Here is an 18,736-nt window from a genome sequence, read left to right on the forward strand (position 1 = left end):
GAGGGATGTGGAACAGAGTTCCCACAGGAGGATGTGGGATTGGGAAGAGAAATCTCACAGGAGGAAGGGGGTCGGGGAAGAGAAATTCCACAGGACAATGGGGCATGCCAAAGAGAGATCCGACAGGAAGAATTCGTTGGGGGAGAGAGATCCCACAGGAGGAAAGGGTATGGGGAAGAGAGTTCCAACAGCAGGAAGGGATAGGGAAGAGAAATCCATAGAAGGAAGGGGGATGGGGAAGAGCGATCTCACAGGAGCAAGGGGGATGGGGAAGAGATCCCTCAGGAGGAAGAGGGATCGGGAGGAGAGATCCCACAAAAGGAAGGGGGATAGGGAAGAGAGATCTCACAGGAAGGGTGGTGGGGTGTGTGGACAAGACATCCCACAGGAGGATGAGGAAAGAGTAATAGAGAGTCCACGGGAGGAATGGGGATGGGGGCGAGATTCCAAAGAATGGAAGAGAGATTGGGATGAGAAGTCCCACAGGAGGATTCCAAGGGTAAACGATAATCCTACAAGACGAGAGGACGCAGACATTTTTTGTACGTGTGTGTTGGGTCTGAACAGAGGCCCAGAGGAGATGCGCCCTCGCTCTTTGCGTATCTGGAAGTGAGCAAAGTCACACACGGGGAAGGGCAGTGGGAGGACAATCTCACAATGGTATTTCTTTCCTTCTCACTGGGACAGTCTGCTGACGGTCTCTTGTCCCTCACCGGGAAGGGGTTGTGAATCTCTGACCCACCTGTTGCAGTCAGTGTCGGTCTGGGTGTCAGTCACAGTGAGAAGGAACATTGTCAATGGACGTGTCACAGGCAGCGAGAAACACAGCCATTCCTGTGATTTACTACCATTCAACCAATGGTCATTGTTCACTGATCTGATGAAGTCTCCAACATCCCTTCACAAGGAACCACAGAACCCTCCCGTCCTTGGGGAATTACTGACCGATCCCCTGGGCATTTGTCACAATTCTTCACAATCTGATTTACTACAAATTTACCAAAATTCCTTTACATTGAAACAACACAGTGGAACAGTTTCACAGATCAGAGTGAGAGATAAATCAAGTTACCTCAACTCCTGGCACTTGTGCAACCCGGGTCCCAGCCGCTGTATTCCCTCATACTGAATGTGGCAGTTCTCCAGGTCGAGCTGTTTTATTGTATCACAGAGTCCGATGACATGAGACAGGACCGTGCAGTCAATCGGGGTCAGTGTCATTCCACTGAGTGAAAACCTTTCCACAGATCCCAGTGCGGCCTGAGTCAGTCCACGATTCTGAGACTCAAACAGGTAGTGCAATGTGTTCAGGAGGCTCCTTTTACCAGTTTCACTCTCCGTGTTTCCACTCTGGCGTTTAACCTCCTCCTTCACCCAGTCAATCACCCGGCAGGTTGTTTCATTGGGAAATGGACCCAGAAACTCCTCCAGACCCCGAGCTGTCATTGGGTTGGAGAGACCAGCAACAAAACGGAGAAATACCTCAAATCGCCCATCTGTCGTGTTGTGGGCTCCAGTGAGGAATTTCAGGATATCCCCGGGATGTGGATTCAGGAATTGTGCGACTGCAGCTACAAACTCTTGGATGGTGAGGTGTGGGAATGTGTACACCACGCTCTGGGCAGAATCCTCTCTCTCCAAAAGCTCCATCAGGAACCCGGACAGGAACTGGGAAGGCTGCAGATTGTAGTTGATCAAATCTCCACCTGTAAACACAATCTTCTTCTCGGACACTCCTCTGAAGGCCATCTGACCAACTCTGAGTAACACATCACGGGGGTTCTCAATCTCACGGCCATGGTTTTTCAGGATGTTGTAAATATAGTAGGAGTACAGTTGGGTGATGGTCTTGGGAACTCGCTGCGGGTCCCTGACTCTTTGTGTGAAGAAGGGGCCCAGTGCCAGAGCGAGGATCCAGCAGTAGGAGGGGTTGTAGCTCATGGTGTACAGGATCTCATTCTCCACCACGTGTTTGAAAACTGCTTCTGCCACCGTCTGATCTTCAAAATACCTGATGAAATATTCCTTCCGTTCCTCACCAACAAATCCCAGGATTTCAGCCCAGACACTGATCTCAGCCTTTTCCAGTAAATGTAACGCAGTGGGGCGGGTGGTCACCAGCACTGAACACCCTGGGAGCAGCTTGCCCTGGATTAAACTATACACAATATCAGACACATTGCACTTGAATTCAGGATCTGTGTCCTGTGATTCTGTGTCTCTCCGACCATCAACAAAGTTGATTTTGTCCTTGAATTCATCCAATCCGTCGAATATGAACAGCAGTCCCTCTGTCTGTTTCCAGATCTCTCCCAGGATATTCCCAAAGTAGGGATAATGATGCAGAATCAGTTCCTTCAGGTTTATTCTGCAGTTAATGGTGTTTAAATCCCGGAATTTGAAACTGAAGACAAACTGGAATTGTTGGTATATCTTCCCCGTGGCCCAGTCGTAAACAATCTTTTGTACCATTGTTGTTTTCCCGATCCCTGGGACTCCGGCCACTGCAGCGGACATCCCTGATTTGTTTCCAAAGAAATATCTTTTCAATTTTTGAACAAAGCTCTTCTTGAATAACTGATCAGTACGGATTTTTTCCAGCTTACCACGGAGATCTTTTTCTCTCCACTCCTCGTGGTCTCTGCCTCTTGCCAGCAGCTCATGTTCCACCAGTGTCCGATCTCGAACAGTAGAAATGACCGTGAGCTCAGCGTATCGATCAACCAGCTGGAAAACCTTCACCTTCTCCCTCATCAGGATCGTGTTCACTCTCAGTTTTTCAGTCTCTGTCCGCAGAGTCTCCTTGTGTTTCTGTTGAACATCTTATGACGGACAGAAACATGTTGTCAATGCCTGATCTGATGAACATGGAGCTCACAACATATACTCGTTAAAGACACTGTTTGGGTGAAATCGGGTGATCAGAGATTAGAGTGTTTGAAACTGAACGACGGCCCAGAAACAGTTCTGATCTGACTCAGATCCGCTGTTAAAGGCTCCACTCTCCCCTCTGTTGGTAGTTTGCAGATTCCCCGGTGTTCCAGCGAGCAGCAAGTGCACACGTGATTCTGGAGAGGAGAGTGTTGTGTGGAGTGGGTGGTTTCACTGCTTTCACTGCTCAGCTTCTGCTGAAATGTGCAACACCGCAGAGGGTAACAGTGGGGAGGGGGGCATTTACTTGCTCTACTGACTTTTACTTCTCTCACAATGGACCCCATGTTCTTGACACTCCTTTAGGATTAAGCTGTCTGTACTGCGCCACAGAAAAGGAACATAATTTCTGTTTCCTTTTCCAGGCTGAGCCAGTCACGGTGTAACACACCCCACACTGGTCTACAGTCTCTTATTCTCCGAGGAGCTGGTACATGAACCCAGGCAAATCCCCGGTGATGTGCGGAAGAGCAGGAAGCTGAAGAGGATGGCAGCGGTAATAGGGAACTCTGAAGTCAGGAGGGCAGGTCGGCGATTCTGTGGACACCGATGGGACTTTGCCTGTCAGGTGCCATTGTCCGAAATGTTTCTGGACACGTTCACAATATCCTGAGAAGGGAGGTTGAGCAGTCAGAAGTTGTGACAAACATTGGTAACAACAACGTAGGGAAGGGAAAAGGGAGGAGGTCTGGAAAACAGAACACAGGGGGTTAGGAAAAAAACTGAGGAGCAGGAACTCAAAAGTAGTGATCTCAGGATTGCTGCCTTTGCAACCTGACAGTGGCAATAGGAAGAGAATGAGGTGGCAGAAAAATGTGTGGCAGAGCATTTGGAGCAGGGAGCAGGAATTCAGATTTCTGGATAATTGTTACCACTTCCGGGGCAGGTAGGAGCTGTACAAAAGGCACGGGTTGCATGTGAATCCGATGAGGACCAATACTCTTATGGGCAGATTTACTGGAGCTGTTGGGAGTGTTTTACCCTAAAATGGCCGGGGGACCGGAACTAGGACAATAGAGCTGTGGATGAACCAGCAGTTTCACAAGTAGATGATGGGTTTAAGATGAATGTTAGGGTGGACAAGCCAATGAATGTTTTCAAATACAGAGAGAGCAAACTGTTAAATTGTACTGCATAGACAGCATTCAAAAAGGCGCAGATGCAGGACTGAACGCCTTGTGTTTAAATGCACGGAACATTCAGAATAAGGTGGACGAACTTTTGGCGCAATTAGAGATTGGTCATTATGATGTCGTGGGCATCACTGAGTCATGGCTGAAAGAAGACCATAGCTGGGAGCTTAACGTTTAAAGATTTACGTCTTATCGAGAGGACTGGCAGGAAGGCATAGGCGTTGGTGATGTGGCTGTGCTGGTTCAAGGTGGAATCACATCTGTAGAAAGAGGTGACATAGGGTTAGAGAATGTTGAAGCTTTGTGGGTGGAGATAGGAAACTGTAAGAGTTAAAAAAAAAGCTTTATAGGGACCCTATATTGGCCTGAAAATAGCGAATGTGTGGGGTTGAGATTGCAAAGGGAGTTGGAAAAGGCGTGTGTTAAAGCCAATGACGCAGTTGTAATGAAGGACTTCAATGTGCACGGGGAATAAGAAAATCAAACGAACGTCAGGAATCAGATCGCAAGAGAGGGAATTTATTGAATTCCCACGAGATTGCGTTTCAGAGCAGCTTGTGCTTGAGACAACTCAGTGAAAGGCTGTCTTTGATTGGGTGTTGTGTAATAACCCTGAACTTATGAGGGAGCTTAATGTAAAAGAACCATTAAGAGATAGTGATCATAATATGAGTGAATTCATAATACCATTTGAGAGGGAGAAGCATAACTTACAGTATCAGTATCGCAATGGAATAAAGCGAATTACAGAGGCACGAGAGAGAAGCTTTCCCAGGTAGATTGGAGAAGGATACTAGCGGAGATGGCTGAAGCTTCTGGGAATAGGTCTCAAGTTGCAGGATGGATACGGCCCACGGAGGAAGAAGTTCTAAAGTGGCACGTGTAGGCAACCATGGGTGACAATGGAAGTTAAGGATTGCATAAAAGCCGAGGAAAGGGCGTACAAGATAACAATAGTCATCTAAAAAAACTATAAGTAGGGAAAAGATTAAATATGAGGACAGCAAAGCCAATAATATAAAGCAGGATAATAAACACTTTCTTTCAGTTATATAAAGATTAAAAGGGAGGTGAGAGTCCATGCTGGAACACTGGAGAATGTGCACTCTGTATATTTTTTCACTGTTCTAGACGCTAGCAGTCTGCGAGTGACAGGCAGTAGGAGTGAGTGCCATTGCTATCACAAAGGAAAAGCATCTCGGCATACTGAAAGCTCTTCAGGTGCAAAGTCACCTGGGCCAGATGGACTGCATCCCAGAGATCTGAGAGAGGTTGCTGAAGAGATGACGGATGGATTGGTCATGATCTTGGAAGAATCACTTGATTCGGGCATGGTCCGGAGGACTGGAAGATTGCAACTGTCACTCTGGTCTTTAAGAAGGGAGGAAGGCAAAAGAAGGAAAATTATAGGCCAGTTAGCCAAACCTCAGCGACTGGGAAAGAGTTGGAGTCTCTTATTAAGTTTGAGGTTTCGATGGACTTGGAGACTAATGACAATATAAGTTAGCATGGTTTCTGTTGGAATTCATCCTGGAAGTAAGAAGCAGGGTGGACAAAGGAGTCAGTGGATGCCATTTACTTGGATTTTCAGAAGGCATTTGATAAGCTGCCGCACAGGAGTCTGCTTAACCAGATAAAAATCTATGGCGTCACAGGAAAGATACTGGTATGTGCAGTGGAATTGCTGACAGGCAGCCGACAGCGAGTGGGAATAAAAGGGGCCTTTTCTGGTTGGCTGCCAGTGTCCGGTGGTGTTCCGCAGGGATCAGTATTGGGACCGCTGACTTTCAGATTGTTTATCAATGATTTAGATGATTGAATGTATGTATTTGTGGTAAAGTTTGCGGATGATACAGAGATAGGTGGAGGGGTCGGTAGTGCAATTGCAACAGGACTGAGACATATTGGAAAAAATGGCTAAAAGGTGGCAGATGGAATTCATTGTTGGAAATGTATGATAATGCATTTTGGTGAAAGGAGCGGACTATTAACTAAATAGGAAGAAGTTCCAAGAATCAGAGGTGCAGAGCGACTTCAAAGGGACATCGGAGCCTCGAGCAAAACTCACAGAAGATTAGTTTAAAGGTCGAGTCTGTGGTAAAGGTGGCAAAAAAGGGAATCGAATATAAATGCTGAGCCTTTACAAGACTGTATAGTCAGGCTGCACTGCAGGTGTGTTGTCAACAGCTTTTCAGTACCTCTGAAAAGATGTGTGGTCATTAGAGAGAGTCCCGAGGAGATTCAGGAGGATGATTCCGGGAATGAAGGAGTTAATATATGAGGTGTGTTTTGGCAACTTTGGGCCTGTACTCACTGGAATTTTAAGGAATGCAAGGGAATCTCTTTTAAACCTGCAGAATGTTGAAAGGACCAGATAGGGTGGATGTGGAAAGGATGTTTCCTGTGGCAGGTGCATCCAGAACTAGGGGCCAGGGCCTCAAAATTGAGGGGCGATCCTTTACAACAGGTAAGGAGGACTCTTTGAGCCAGAGAATAATGACTGTCTGTAAGGCTCTGCCTCAGACTGCAGTGGAGGCCGAGTCCATGGATGTAATGAAGGCAGAAGTTCCTGATCGGTCAGGGCATCAAAGGATATGGCGAGAAGGCAGGTGTATGGTGTTGCGTGGAATCGGGGATCAGCCATGATGGAATGGCGGAGCAGACTGAATGGCTGAATGGCCGAATTCTGCTCCCATGTCATGTTCGTATGGAGGAATAACAACAAATCTCGGCTCCACTTTGGATCAGATGTGCGAGATTTCCCTTGCTGGAGTTGGATGTTCCAATTGGAATGGTTTGGCTTCAGTTTTGTCAAATCTCCAGATACTCGGCCCCACAGAAAAGGTGTTGTGACAAATGCAAATTGCTTCGTGTCCTCCAGCCACAGCAACAAAACCTGTCTCTCAGACTCTAACAGTCACTAAACAGGCCTCTAAAGAGATGTATTCAGACTCTCAGAGTGAAATAACAACAAAAACCTGTCTCCCAGACTCTGACAGTCTCTAAACAGGCCTCTAAAGACACGTATTCAGACTCTCAGTGTGAAATAACAACAAAACCTGTCTCCCAGACTCTGACAGTCTCTAAACAGGCCTCTACAGACACGTATTCAGACTCTCAGTGTGAAATAACAAGAAAAACCTGTCTCCCAGACTCTGACAGTCTCTAAACAGGCCTCTAAAGAGATGTATTCAGACTCTCAGTGTGAAATAACAACAAAAACTGTCTCCCAGACTCTGACAGTCTCTAAACAGGCCTCTAAAGATACGTATTCAGACTCTCAGAGTGAAATAACAACAAAAACCTGTCTCCCAGACTCTGACCGTCTCTAAACAGGCCTCTAAAGAGACGTATTCAGACTCTCAGTGTGAAATAACAACAAAAACCTGTCTCCCAGACTGACAGTCTCTAAACAGGCCTCTAAAGAGACGTATTCAGGCTCTCAGTGTGAAATAACAACAAAAACCTGTCTCCCAGACTGACAGTCTCTAAACAGGCCTCTACAGAGACGTATTCAGACTCTCAGTGTGAAATACAGACTTTCAGATTTCCGTTCCATCACTTACCTTTCAGATGTTTGGGCACTTCAGAGAAATCCCGCTCAGTGTCCATGTAGGCGAACTGGCCGTCACCTGTTCAAACAGATTTACCTGCATGAAGTCTGTTCTGTGTAATACTGTAAACTCATCAGCATTTACATCTGTAACACACAGTGTATTGTACACCGTACCTCGCTCCCGTATTTCATTCAATATTCTGCTCAGCTTCGGTAAATGGTGGTGCAGTTTCACAAAGGATTCCCACATCACCTTCCGGGCCCCGGAGCCTCTCTCCATCACCAGATCCAGGAGGAGTTTGGAAGCGCCCGCTCGGTTTCCCTTCTTCGCGAGCTCAGTCACGCTCTGTAATGAACAATGGGGAATATATTGAGGAACGGAGGGATGGGTTCAAATCTACCCTGAACATGGACAGACCCAGCACATTCTGCTCGTCGCAAATCACTGACAGCAATTGTTCGCAGCAGGAAAAAGAAATTAAAAGAAGTTAGCATGGCCAATGATGACTTTCTGAACGCCACAGATTGCGGGGTACTTATCCACTTGGCAATGTTTAAGCAAAGCAGTCATAGTGTGAGTGAGCCAGAGATAGAGTAGGTTATTGATGCTTTGTGTCAGAGAGGGTTCATTGAGGAGAGGCGGAGGCTTGGGTTGATCTTGGGTAATACTTCCCTTCTCTTTTTCACGGTTAGAACAGTGGGAAAGCCAGGCAGGATAGTGGGATGCTCTTCCTACAGGGTGCGGCAAGACAGGGAGACGTTCAGTGTCCCCGATAACTACACCTTCAGGAATTTCATCCAGCTGCAGCTCAATACAGACTGTGCTGAGGAATCGGAGCTGGGTGAACTCAGGATCATTCCGGAGGCTGAGAGATTGACTGACAGGCTATACAGGGAGGGAGCTGTACACAAGGCCCGGAACACAGGGAACTGGGTGACTGTCAGGAGAGGGAAGGGGACAGGCAGCCACTACAGGAAACTCTTTGTAACAGGGATACGGCTTTCTGTTTCGGGGTATGGCCTAGCAGAGGAAAGCCACGGTGATTATGCCTCTGGCTCTGAGTTTGGCTTTGTGACTCGGAAGGGATGAGAAGTGCTGAGATTCACTGACGGGGAATAAAATGATCAGGAGAATAGACTGGAGATTCTATTTACGAGAACAGGATTTTTGGATGGTGTGTTACCAAGGTCAGTGATATCTCGTATCGACTCTGAAACTTCCTTAAGGGCAGGATGAGCAGGTCTTGGTCCACGTTGGTACCAATGACAAGAGTAGGAAGTGTGATGAGATACTGCAAAATGATACAGATCCAAAATTTCTTGGAAGTGTTATCGAAGGTAGATGGCGTTGTAAAGCTTTTTGGACATGGGGCTTCATAAATCAAAATATTGAATACAGAAGTTGGGATATTATGTCGAAGTTGATGTTTCAGAGGCTAAATTGAAGCAATGTGTACATCTACCTCCTGAAAGGATATCAATAAGATTGAAGAAATGCAGAATAAAATACAGATTGTTACCAGGAGTTGAGGATCTGAGATATAGAGGAAGTGTGAATAGGCTAGGACATTAATCCATAGAGTGTCGGAGGACCATGAGAGATGTGAAAGAGATATACAAGTTTATAAAAGGTATACAGAGAGTTATTGCGAAAATGCATTTATTACTGAGGTTGAGTGAGACTGGAATTAGAGATCATAGGGTAATGATGACAGGTGAAAGGCAAAGTGAAGGGGAACCTGTTCACTCAGAGGTTGCTGAAGAGCGCGGAGCGTGCTGCCATCTTAATTAGTCGATGTACATTCGAGTTGATTACTTAAGATCAGTTTGGATAAGTTCATTCAATGGGGGAGTTTTGGACGTCTCCAGTCCGAGTTCAGATCAATGGGACTAAGCAGATAATACGTCGGTGTGGACTAGGTGGGCAGAAGAGCCTGTTGCTGTACTGTAAGGTTTGATGACTATGACTAGGTGAAACTATGGCCGGGCCACTGTTGAGTTTTGCCAGGGTAATCCCTGGTGAACCGCAGCAGCTTCACCCTTCACTGCCAGGCTCCATGAGGGGTCCAGTGCCAGCCAACAGCTGGAAACTGGCAGTGAGGAGCAGCCAGCAAACTCAGGACTATTGTGTATGTGTGACAGACCAAAGGCGACCGGTGGTAATGTTGAGTAAGAAGTATGGACTGAAATTGTCAGCTGCCTCACGTGGAATGTTGTGTTCAGTATGGTGTCTGGCTCTTCACTAATATTCATTCTGGGTGGTAATGGGTGAACGCACTCCAGTAGCACGTGGACCATTGGAAAGCTGTTTCCTTGTAATTCTATGTTAGCTGTAGATATTTGGAATATTTTCAGTGGCACTAATGTTGCACTTCCCGTGTTAACAGTATATGCTATGGTAATTACAAACTCAAATTGGAAGTCACAAGGAACAGAAGGTAACAGAACCATGAGGCATGTTGGGGTATTGATCAAAAAAAGGGTCAGCAGTTCAAATGAGAGATGACAGTCAGTGTTGAACTGACGATGGGGTTGAAGGTAGACCGAGAATGAGCTGAGAAATAAGTCACTATATATTTGATTTGTGGGAAACCCGTGGGTCATCAGGAGAACGCAGACTGGTGAGTGGCCATTAAGGTCGAACATTGGGAACATGATGGGATGAGTGGTGTAGAGTGGTTATCTGTCCACTTGCAATGTCCGTCAAGTGTCACATCACTAAATTCACCAGTCAATCATTGCCTGTATCCTAATCTGTCTATAAATGAATGTGATCAGAAAACTGGAGAGAAGGTTGTGTTGGTTAATAAAAGTTCAGGGTTTTTCGCAGATGAAAACTCTTTTCTTGATGTTGACCACAAGCATTAGAGGATTTTTACAGCCCAGAGGTGTCGTTACACCGGTTCTGTCGGTTTGTGATAGATTCAGTAGAATATACAGTCAGTGTATGTCCCTTCCACTTACGTGATACTCCTGCCTGGTGAAGTGATCCTCGCCCTTTAACATGGAGCCCACTCCCTCCACATCCTCCTCAATCGCCTGCTCCAGTCGCTCCATGTAGAATCTCGTCAACCGAAACAGTTGGTGATCGTCACAATTTGACAGGAAGGCGGAGATGGCGGAGTTCAGATCTGTAGTCGGTCGTAGAACATAAAATAGTAGATGTACCAAGCGTATGCGGACACGATGCCATTTTAAACCAATCCCATTTTCAGGAACACGGTCAATGTCCCCCGTTCCCGGCCTACTCATGAGTTCAAATGCCTCTCAGACGCTGCTGAGTATCTGTTTCCAGTCCCTCCCTCGGCAGCTCATTCCAGACACCAATCACTCTCTGTGGAAAACCTGCATCGTAAATCCCCTTTAAGCTTTACCATCTAAACAGACCTGTTACCTCAGGTTTTTGTGGTGAAATTCGTCTACACCCTCTACAGACCCTCCACATCATTCTCAATTTGTGCACAATACTGAAATTGTCTCTTAACCAACGCGTATCCAGTTACAGTCTAACTTTAACAAATACCTCAACTCATCGTTTGCACACTACCAATTGTGTTGCCACCTTAAGGGAGCTGTGCACACCCATCACAAGACCCGACAGTACATCAATCTTATTATCAGTCCCAACATTCTCCGTGCACATTGCTCGCGAATTTGACCTCTCAAAATGCAACTTCTCACATTTGCCTGAATTATCTGTACTTGGTGACTCTCTGTTCCTATTTCTAACTGGATTCTGAACACTTTGACAACAGTCCCAAATTTATTCAACTCCTCCAACTCTGTAAATCAACGAATAAGTCCACCCAGTATATCATATGATTAACCTATTTGATTCACGCACATGGCGAAACAGTGATCCTTGCGAACACTACTGGTCACAGACCTTCAGCCAGAACAACGCTCCTCTCGTGCTGACTCCATTTTATGTACCCAAGACGACTTTGAAATCAATTTACAGATTCTCAGCCCGAAACACTGAAGGTTATTTTTTCTCTGTAGGTGCTTCCTGACCTGCTGAGTTCCTCCAGCATTTTGTACGATGCCCTCTCCACTTATTATTTTGTTTTACTTCAATCCTATTCGCCAAGGACATTTCATTGCTTCAGTAGCACCCCCCCCCCACCCCAGATTCCCTGTGTACAATGTCTCTTGTTCACTGTCTCCTGCACCCAGCCCATCCTCCCTCAATATAACGTTCTTTAACTCGGCCACAGAAAACAAACACAGGGGACTCCCCTCACCTCCATTGTACAACAACCCGTTAATCTGGGGAGAATTCACCATTGCCCTTCCAAACAGAAAACAACTTCTGTTTCTCTCAATGGCTATCGGAGGCATTTCCCACATCAGGGCGTACCAAATGCTGACAGAAATTCTATCTGTTCCCTCGACTGTTTCATTGCCCGCTGTTGTATTCCTGTCTGAGTGTTACCCACAGCCACCGTATTCAGGGGCTCCGTCTCCTTTTACTCAGGTGAAGATTTGTGTGGTGAGGGGAGCGATTCGATCATTCCCCTCGTTAGGTCCCTGCGCTGGAGCTGGTGAATTGTTCCAATGCTCATGGACTCTTTACCAGTTGGAACAATGACTCCGTTTGATGGTACCTTCTCTCTGCCCCTTTATCTCCCAAGTTTATCCCTCTGAATTATTGACGATTTGATTACACGTGTACCATGATGACAGAGTTTTAATGAGAAAGAGCCCAGGGAACATACCCGTGTCCATTCTGACTCTGACTGACGTTGGTTGATTATCGTCTGTTTGTCTGACGTCCGGGTGGAAGCACGCCCCACCTGCTGGCAATGACCTGAATTACACAAATAAAATAGTATGATTCAGTTACTCTGTCCTTCAAATATAAAACACTTATGTAAGGTCACTGCTCACTCTCCGACATTCCAGGGAGTAAATGGAGATCGGTACAAAGACCTCCAACTGAACACAAATTTCAAGAAGATAGCAAGGAAATATAAGGAAACTTACTTAAAGAAGCGATGCACTGAAGCTGAAGATGCCAACAGAATTGGAAAAAAAAAAGACATCTGTTGCAGAAGATTAGAGAAATCAAAGGAACATTTTATGTAAAATGTCATTGGAAAAGAAAAAGAAGGGAATGACCTTACAGAAGCAAAGGGCATCAAAGGGAGTTGGCAGGAACACACAGAAGAATTGCAGAAAGATCCAACAGCGAAGACACCTGCAATGACTCCCTCATCGATCTAGAGCCAGACATTCTGGAAAGTGAAGTCGAATGGGCCATAGAAATCATTGCCAATAATAAGGCTGCAGGATGTGATAGGATTTCAGTAAAATTGTTGAAAATTCTAAAAAGGTGATGCGGTAAAAGTGTTGCATGCAATTTTCCAGCAGATCTGGAAAAATATAAACAACAATGACTTTTAGGCTGGATTAAGATCCGTTTTTATCCCCATACCCAAGTAAAGTATTGTTCAAATTACCGAAATTTTTCACGTGCTAGAAAGGTAAAGCTAAAATTGTGCAAGCAAGACCCGAGCAATATATGGAACAAGAACTGCCAGATAGAAGCTACTTTTAGAAGAGACAGAGGCACCAGAGACCAAATTGCTAACCTACGCTGGATAATGGAGAAATCGCGAGAATTTCAGAAAAGTATTTAGCTATGTTTTATTGACTACTCTAAAGCCTTCAGCAGTGTGGTCCATAATAAACTATGGCAAATCCTTAAAGAAATGGGAATACCTGGACATCTGTTCTGCCCTATGAGAAACTTGTACAAAGATCAAGAAGCAACAGTTAGAACGACACAGAACAAAAACTGGTTCAAGATTTGGAAAGGAGTATGACCAGGCTGCATATTGTCACCCTGCTTATTTAATCTATATGCTGAACATATGAGGAATGCTGGTCCAGAGGACTCAAAATGTTGCAGTCAAAATTACCAGACAGAATATTAATAAATTCAGATATGCATGTGATTCTATTCTAATGGCTGAAAGTGAGGAGGATCTGAAGAAACTTCTAATGAAAGTGAAAGAAGAAAGTTGAAAGCTGGCTTCTTGTTCAATATTAAGAAAACCAGCCATTCCTATTAACTCTGTGGTAATAAATGGAAAGGAAGTGGAAGCAGAGACGGAGTTTTTCTTCCGTTGTTCAAAGATTTCTATAGATGGTAGATGTGATAGCCTTTTCAAATTTATTGGGTAGGAGAGCTACTTTGTTGCATTGGAAGGATCTTAATCCACCTACTGCTTTTTTCTGGCTCTCCTCTATTATGTTTTGTTTAAACCTGGTGAGAATTAGAACTCGGACGTTCGATACATCTTTCAAATTTGAACAAAGCTGGCCACCTTTTATTCAATATTTTCATAAGATCTAAGTTCTTTACTTTTCTTTTTTTTTGTTGTTTTCTTTCTTTTCTTTCTCTCTCCGTGAAGTTTCAGATTTGAACAGAAGGACGTTTTTTTTCTTTTTTTGTAATCTTGTCCTCAAGTGGACTGCCTAGTCCCCCCCCCTTTTTTTTGTTTTAGGTTAGTTTAGTGTTTTTTTTCTCTCCTATACATAGAACATTTCCAGTCTTTTTTTGTATGAATTGTCAAGAGGAGTTGTGGTTCTCTGTTTATATATAATAGCCTAATATTATATTACACATGATTTTGACAGTGTATATCATTTTCTATTTTGTACATTTATTCTATTATGTATTTGATAGAACTTCACTGCTGATTTGTATCTATTCATATACATTTTTTAATCAATAAAGAAAGATTGAAAATGATGGTAAATGCAGCGTATTAAACGGCGCTTACTTCTGGGGAGGGTAGTAATTTCAAATTTAGATAAAATACTGAAGTGCAGAGACATAACATTGTCTGCGAAGGACCGTAGAGTCAAGTATATAGTATTTCCAGTTGTGGTGTAAGGCTGTGAGAGCTGGACTATTAGAAAGGCTGAATACAAAATAATCAACGCCTCTGAACTTGGATGTTGGGGGAAAGTGTTCGTTGGACAGCAAGAAAATCGAACAAGTCAATACTTGGAGAAATACGCCAGACTGTTCACTAGGAAGCTTGAAAAGCTCAATTATTTTGACCACATCATGAGGGGACAGGATTCTTTGGAGACGACTCTCATGTTCGGTAAAACAGAAGGCAAAAGAAGGAGAGGATGACAGCAGCTACAATGGATAGATAATATTATTCAGGAAATGCCTATGCCCTTGGGGTATCTTAGAGAGGCAGTTTCTAGTAAGGAGGCTTAGTGTGCAGTAACGCTGTTGTATTTGGCTGTGTTCATGTGTTTTCATGTATGTTTTGAATGACTATTAAACTTGAAAATAAATTGGACAATGATTGTATCATGAACAAAAAACAAGAATGAATATACATGTTTTCAGTCAATAACAGACTTGAAAATGTTGCATTTTGTCCCTCCTGCAGACAGGGAGCAACCATACTCCAAGCATCTGACCACACAACACCCACTGGGACAGCCTGCTGGTCCAAGGTGGGTCTATTTACTCCGTTGTTTAAACCCAGACACCTCAAACAAAAGGCAGCCACCGGTTCCCTCCAGCCCACCATGTCAGATAGTAAGATCCTGACTTGCTGTCAAAATCACTTCGTCTCCGCACTTGCAGGCAACACTTTATCGGTGTCCACTAAAAATATGCTGAAGAATTCTCCATCCTTGCTCATTCTGAGGAGATAAACCCCCTGAACTCCCACTTCAATCCGTCGCCCTTACAGCTCCGCCAACTGATTGTTAAGGAAACTCATTAATAACGAAGCCCATATCTCCATTGGTTGGTATACTAAATTGGTATTTGGTGTCACCAATGAGAGACAAGTAAATGTCACGTCACTTCACGAGAGATACCGGGCACGCGCAGCATGCTTAAATCTTCTCAACGTCAGACCGAGGGTGACGAATTTCCGCGAGAGGGCGCGCGTGGGCAGTGGGCGGGGCGGTGAGCTGTTGCGCGCGGTAGATGGGGAGACTGTCGAGTCAGTAACAGGGAGCGGGGAGCGCATCCCTCGGTCCCGTACCGTGCGGACCAGCTCACCGATTGTGTCATGGTCGATCTGCAACCTGCTGGGATACAACATTAACACACAAATCTCGATGTATGTACTTAATCAATGTAATGTTTCTTTTCACATGCATAATATAATTATTATGCAGAACTTATACTGACAGCACTTCAGTAGATCTGGAATGACTGCAACTGGCACTTCTACATTTATTCAGTCTCACTCCAGCTATTTCCTATCTTCCTTGGTACAGAAATGTAATGTCTCAAGGAGCAGTGTTTGGGTAAATGAGACTCACCAAACTTTCTCCTGACTGAATTAATGGAAACTCCGAGTCAGAAGGGTTCTGTCGTATTGATGATCTCCGTCCTCGGGCTGGTTCACTTGTTGCTGTTCCCTCGTTTTCAGTTGTGGTTTGCTTCCAGTTGTGGGCGTCTCTTCCAATAAATCTCTCACCACAGGTCTAACTTCAACGAAAGAAGTAATGAATTATGTTACTAAAACAAACGAGAACAAAGCGTTAACCTGGCATTTAAATTTTGAACGCATATGTCATGATCCGAGTGAAGAAATCTGTAACTGTCCCTCAAACTTTACAAAACCTGATATGGGATACAAAGGAACACAGACAAAATGCTGGAGGAACTCATCAGGCCAGGCAGCATCTGGATGTCAACGCTCCTCTCTTCCAGTTGCTTAGTTCCTCCAGCATTTTGTGGCTGTTGCTTGGATTTCCAGCATCTGAAGATTTTCTCTTGCTTTTGATGGAATACAAGGAAGTCATCATTCAGTCATAGTATAAGATACAAGTCATAATTTATAACAGGAGAATTATGTGATAAAGTCATTTTAGTCTGCTCCATAATCAATCATGGAGGATTACTTTCCAACACCGTATTCCTGCTTCCTGCTATAATTCTCAACCTATTTAGCAATCCAGAACATGAATATACCCAAAGATAGCCTCCACCACTGTTTGTGGTGACAAATTCCTCAGATCAAACAACCTTTGGCTGAAGTAATGTCTCTCATCTCAGTTTTAAAGTGAAGTTTCTTTATCCTGAGGCAGCACTCTCAGATCCCAGACTCTCCGTCTAATCCAGACATACTCTCCATTCCCAATGTATCCAGGCTTGTTGTTATTCAGTTGGTGTAAATAATCTCTGCCGCCCCAACTTCACCCCACCCGCAACAACCCTAGATTTTACGGGGGCGGGGGTTGATTTATTTTTCAGCTGGTCTGGCACACCATTGTGGCCGAAGGGCCTGTTCCTGTGATGTACTGTTCCATGTTCTGTTCCATCTTCAGCATCTTGAGTTTCTGTTTGGCTCCCACTGGCAGATAGACAGGTGAGAATGAGGGGGAACTTCAAAACGTGAATTGATTTCTGAAACCCCGGTCTATGTCTACTGGTGCAAATTTAATCACAGCCTCTCTCTGTGAGGGATGGAATGGGAACTCATTCTCTGCTTTGCTTCCAAAGAGACTTCAGAACCAAACATCTGAGCACAGAACAGAAATACTCGCTCAACTTCTCATAAACCCTGACAACTTGATTCCCTGATTCACTTTATCTGATTTAGACATGGGTGGTGTCCCAGGATCCAACCTCAGAGGGTCACAGCCCGCACATCTTTTCCACATCTCACTCTGAGAGATTCGCGCTAGCAATATCCAGCCACCTGAGACGTCTGCTTCATTGCGGAAGGAGGAACATTCAGCCGCATCTGAAAAAGCACCAACGTGGACCGAAGCCCAAACACTGCCAGTCCCATATTCCTGGAAACCACATCCCAAGATTGTATCTGAAGCACCAACTCTCCCAGGGCTCTTTGCTGCCGGTAATATGCGGCAGCGTCTCAGCTAATCCCAGTTCATAAAACTTACACTCCCACACCAACCCGTGACAGAACTGGAGCCTGATGATCCTTTTTCTAGACGGGGATTTGCTCTAAAACATGGGCCTTGGACCACAAAGAGGGTGCTGATACATTTTAGCTTGTTCCCACAGTTTCATTGAACACAGTTGTTCATTATTTTATTGAGTGCGGAGTAGCCCAGGTCAATTAGTAGCCATTTTCCCCGTCGGGTAACAGGAAGAAAATGTTTTAAATATGAAATTGAAAATATAGCACTGGAAACTCAGTGCAGGAGATTTCATTTTGTTCTTTTGATGCAGAAACGATTGACTGACTGCAAGATGTGTGACACCCAGAACAGAATTGCATAGATGCAATCCCTACAATCATCTTCATTCCATCCCGAACAGTAAATAGACAATGGGGCAGAAGTAGACCAATCGGTTCTTTGAGCCTACACCGCCATTTAGAGATCATGGCTGATCATTAACTATCAATACCCGGTACCTGCCTTGTCCCCATAACCCTTGATTCCCCTATCCATATGATAACTATCTAGCTCCTTCTTGAAAGCATCCAGAGAATTGGCCTCCACTACCTTCCGAGGCAGTGCATTCCAGACCCCCACAACTCTCCGGGAGAAGAAGTTTTTCCTTAGAGTTAAGGAACGAATTTCCTAAATGACCTACCCCTTATGCTCAAACCATGCCCTCTTGTACTGTACTCTCCCAGCATCTGGAACATATTTCCTGCCTCTATCTTGTCCAATCCCTTAATAATCTTATTTGTTGCAATCAGATCCCCTCTAAATCTCAGTAATTCCAGCGTATACAAGCCCAGTCTCTCTAACCTCCCTGCGTAAGACAGTCCGGACATCCCAGGAATTAACCTTGTGAATCTACATTGCCTTCCTCCAGAGCCAGGATGTCCTTCCTTAACCCTGGAGACCAAAACTGTAGACAATACTCCAGGTGTGGTCTCACCAGGGCCCTGAACAAATGCAAAAGGATTTCCTTGCTCTTGTACGCAAATCCCGTTGTAATAAAGGCCAACATTTCATTAGCCTTCTTCACTGCCTGCTGCACTTGCTCATTCACCTTCAGTGACTGATGAACATGGACTCCTAGATCTCTTTGTATATTTCTCCCTTACCTAACTTTACACACTTCAGATAATAATCTGTCTTCCTGTTCTTACTCCCAAAGTGGATAACCTCACACTTATTCACATTAAACGTCATC

General features: G+C 44.7%; 1 protein-coding gene across 11 annotated transcripts in view; it reads right to left on the reverse strand.

The window, feature by feature from the left end:
- Positions 1–1,053: 1,053 nt before the first annotated feature.
- LOC132388856 (NACHT, LRR and PYD domains-containing protein 3-like) overlaps positions 1,054–18,736 on the reverse strand; it is a 41,472-nt gene continuing 23,789 nt past the window's right edge. For 7 of the 11 annotated variants that reach the window (XM_059961279.1, XM_059961276.1, XM_059961282.1 and 4 more), the window contains 6 exons: positions 15,934–16,102; positions 12,339–12,430; positions 10,585–10,751; positions 7,795–7,966; positions 7,631–7,696; positions 1,054–2,822 (listed from right to left, as the gene is read on the reverse strand). In XM_059961279.1, coding sequence (XP_059817262.1) covers positions 1,069–2,822; positions 7,631–7,696; positions 7,795–7,966; positions 10,585–10,751; positions 12,339–12,348 — 2,169 coding nt within the window. In that variant the 5' untranslated portion in view covers positions 12,349–12,430; positions 15,934–16,102 and the 3' untranslated portion in view covers positions 1,054–1,068. Of the gene's footprint in view, positions 2,823–7,630; positions 7,697–7,794; positions 7,967–10,584; positions 11,443–12,338; positions 12,431–15,933; positions 16,103–18,736 lie in introns of those variants that run through there. The other 4 variants (XM_059961277.1, XM_059961285.1, XM_059961275.1 and 1 more) reach the window with 3 other exon arrangements.

Source organism: Hypanus sabinus, unplaced genomic scaffold (genome assembly GCF_030144855.1).
Source record: "Hypanus sabinus isolate sHypSab1 unplaced genomic scaffold, sHypSab1.hap1 scaffold_429, whole genome shotgun sequence".
Classification (NCBI taxonomy): Eukaryota; Metazoa; Chordata; class Chondrichthyes; order Myliobatiformes; family Dasyatidae; genus Hypanus; species Hypanus sabinus.